We start from the raw sequence: 2,882 nt of genomic DNA on the forward strand, positions 1-2,882 counted from the left end.
TCCTGTTTCAGAAAGGTGCTCAGTACTATACAGAGGAGTCCAGAGGAGCGTGAAGTATAGATTGACTGATCTCATGGCATTGAATTTTCGGTATTATTCCCTATCCCTCTTCTCCTGTGTCCCAACTTTTTCTTTAGTTTTTGGCCATGCTGGTACTTTGAGTAGGGTCACACCACGTCCCTCTCCTGAGTTCATAGAGTTAAATTAGAAACTTGTAAGGTGTTGGAGGCATTCAAGTTTTTCCCTCCAATGGGCATGTACGTTGCACTGATTGACATCGAATGTCATCTCCCATCATGTTGCTTGTTCACTGACCTTGGATGTCTGAGGCCATCTCTGGATTGGATTACGGCCCAAATAATTTGTTATGTGCAAATGCAGCAATCTTACTGCTCAAACCCCTTTCTAGATTGTTAATAACTAAGAATATTTACCATGCTATATTACGAAGTGCCTAACCACTCTCACTAGGCTTCTCTCCCTTCAGAGGCATCCAGAGCATATCTGAGGCTGACTAGCGCACCGACAACCTCATGTCAGCTTTCAACCTCACCCCCTCTGCCCCGTCAACATTTATCCTGAACGGCATCCCGGGGCTGGAAGCTGCCCACATCTGGATTTCTGTCCCTTTCTCTATATTTTACATCATCAGCCTGTTGGGAAATTTCACAGTTCTGTTTGTTGTGAGCAAAGAGCAGACCCTGCACAAGCCCATGTTCCTGCTGCTCTGCATGCTGGCGCTCACAGACATCGGTGGATCCACCTGCGTCGTGCCGAAGGCACTGTGCATATTTTGGTTTGGTTTCAAAAACATCACTGTGGATGGCTGCCTCACCCAGATGTTCTTCTTTAACACGATTGCTGCTATGCACTCAGCCGTCCTCGTGACAATGGCCTTTGATCGCTATGTCGCCATATGTGACCCTCTGAGATACGCCACCATCCTCACCAACGCACGAATCACTAAGCTAGGGCTACTGGGTTTGATACGAGCTGTTCTATTGGTTCTGCCACAGCCCCTGCTACTGCGGAGGCTACCATTCTGCATCAACCATGTTATCCCCCACACGTACTGCGAGCACATCGCTGTGGTAAAGATGTCGTGTGGGGACACCAGAGTCAACCGGACGTACGGCCTGGTGACAACATTAGTGATCATCGGGTTAGACCTGACACTCATTGGCCTGTCCTACGGGCTGATCATCAGGGACGTCCTTAGGATCTCCTCCAATAAAGCCCATGGGAAAGCCCTCAACACCTGCACAGCCCACATCTGTGTGATACTGATGTCTTATACTCCCAGCCTTTTCTCCGCTCTGACACACAGGTTCGGTCAGAGCATCACTGCCCATGTTCACATCCTCTTGGCCAATGTGCATGTCCTAGTCCCCTCCATGCTCAACCCTATCATTTATGGGGTCAAAACCAAAGAGCTTCGTGAGAAAGTGGGAAAATACATCTGCAGAATGTGATTGCCTGGGGCCACTGATTTTAAATCTCCATGACAAAAAAAGGAAAGCTTATCTCTTCATTAATCAAGGGTGCTCTGCCCTAATTTGGCTGATCTCAGCCTTGGGGCAATTCACAGTTTGAGAAGTTCCTAGTAACTAGTGTCTTATCACGCCATCACCAAGCACTGCTCTCTCTGACCATCAAGTGATCTCTTTCAGCATCACCCCTCATCCCGCACCCCCACATACTCTCTCAGACCTTTTTTCCATGAGTTTGGTTGTTCATTCTCACCATTCCTCACTCTCTTCTGTCTTTGACTCTTTTGTCCCTCTCTGCCATAACAAGGTGTCCAGCTCTGCCGTGCACCAGGCCCCAACAATCGCTTCCAGTTCTGAGTCTTCCCCAATTGGTCTTGTTGAATTTTTAAATAGCAGACACTTGGAGTTTTCCCTTCCGGTTCATCTCCCCTCAAAGGCATGAAATCTGCCCTCAATTATCAGTTCATTTTGGGACACACATTGCACACAGACTGGGGTCAAAACAAAGAAAAAATTTCTTTAATAGAAAAATCATAGGTGCAAAGATGAAATCGTGTTTAAAAGTAAATATAGACGAGTTACACATCTATAATTGTCAAACTCCCTTTTCTAATGCAAATTACTTATTGTCTCTAAAGAGTTTCCTACCTGTCCTCTGTCATCAAGTGTTTCCCAGACAGAATCCCACTGAGATGCTGCAGAGTGGCACAGTCTGTGACATTTTGGGCAGCACCTAGACCAGTGAAGGGGTCTGTCACCACCCACCTTGTAACCTTGGAGACTTGAAAGTGGTGCTGTTATGAGTCACGGCCCTGCACCAGTAACCAGCCCACAAGCAGCATGGTCTCTGCAAATCCGTCTCCCGAGTTCTCGTCCAAGGAAAGTCCAGAAAGGACGGGAAACTTTGTGGGGTTTCCTCCATTTGCTCCCATGCCGGTGGAGGACACAATTTGAAGGACATTACTGCCTGGGAAGGAGTGGGACTTTAAAGCAATCTGGCTTCAGGGACAGGTCCTGAATTCAGGAGAGCTGGGAAAATCCACAAGGGGCACTCTGGAGTGGCCAGGCTGCCGTCATTCACCGTTTTTAGTGTGAAACATCTGCCAACCCTCCGGCAGGGCTCAAGTGGCAGGCCTGAGGTTCTGATTTTGATTGTGTGCTCAGAGCTTTGGTGCTAATGTGGAGCAACTCCTGCTGTGGCTTGTATCACAACTTGGATTACATAAAAAAACTACTTATCCCATGAAAGTTTTCCTTTGTTATTTGATGTAGAGACCAATGTGTTAATAAGAAAAGCTTTGTTTGAATACCTAGCTTGGGTCTAGTGTTTAAGGGACTTTGAGCCATGGACATAGTAATAATCTGACAGTCTTGTGTAGGGCAGAGCTAAGG

The 2,882-nt window shown here is 47.1% G+C and overlaps 1 protein-coding gene across 1 annotated transcript; it reads left to right on the forward strand.

The window, feature by feature from the left end:
* Positions 1-533: 533 nt before the first annotated feature.
* LOC137164979 (olfactory receptor 52P1-like) lies at positions 534-1,555 on the forward strand. The gene is made up of 2 exons (XM_067566050.1): positions 534-1,445; positions 1,520-1,555. The coding sequence occupies exons 1-2, from the start codon at positions 534-536 to the stop codon at positions 1,553-1,555; spliced, it is 948 nt and encodes a 315-aa protein (XP_067422151.1).
* The last annotated feature ends 1,327 nt before the right edge of the window (positions 1,556-2,882 follow it).

The sequence above is a fragment of the Emydura macquarii genome, unplaced genomic scaffold (genome assembly GCF_026122565.2).
Source record: "Emydura macquarii macquarii isolate MOO-44397 ecotype Brisbane River unplaced genomic scaffold, CSIRO-AGI_Emac_v2 contig_2700, whole genome shotgun sequence".
NCBI lineage: Eukaryota > Metazoa > Chordata > Testudines > Chelidae > Emydura > Emydura macquarii.

Bases quoted from the DNA above. Each gene is read 5' to 3' on its own strand.
- LOC137164979 (XM_067566050.1), top strand. From the start codon at position 534: ATGTCAGCTTTCAACCTCACCCCCTCTGCCCCGTCAACATTTATCCTG. The intron at 1,446-1,519 runs GTGGGAAAATAC...AAAAAAGGAAAG, and splicing joins CCAAAGAGCTTCGTGAGAAA to CTTATCTCTTCATTAATCAA.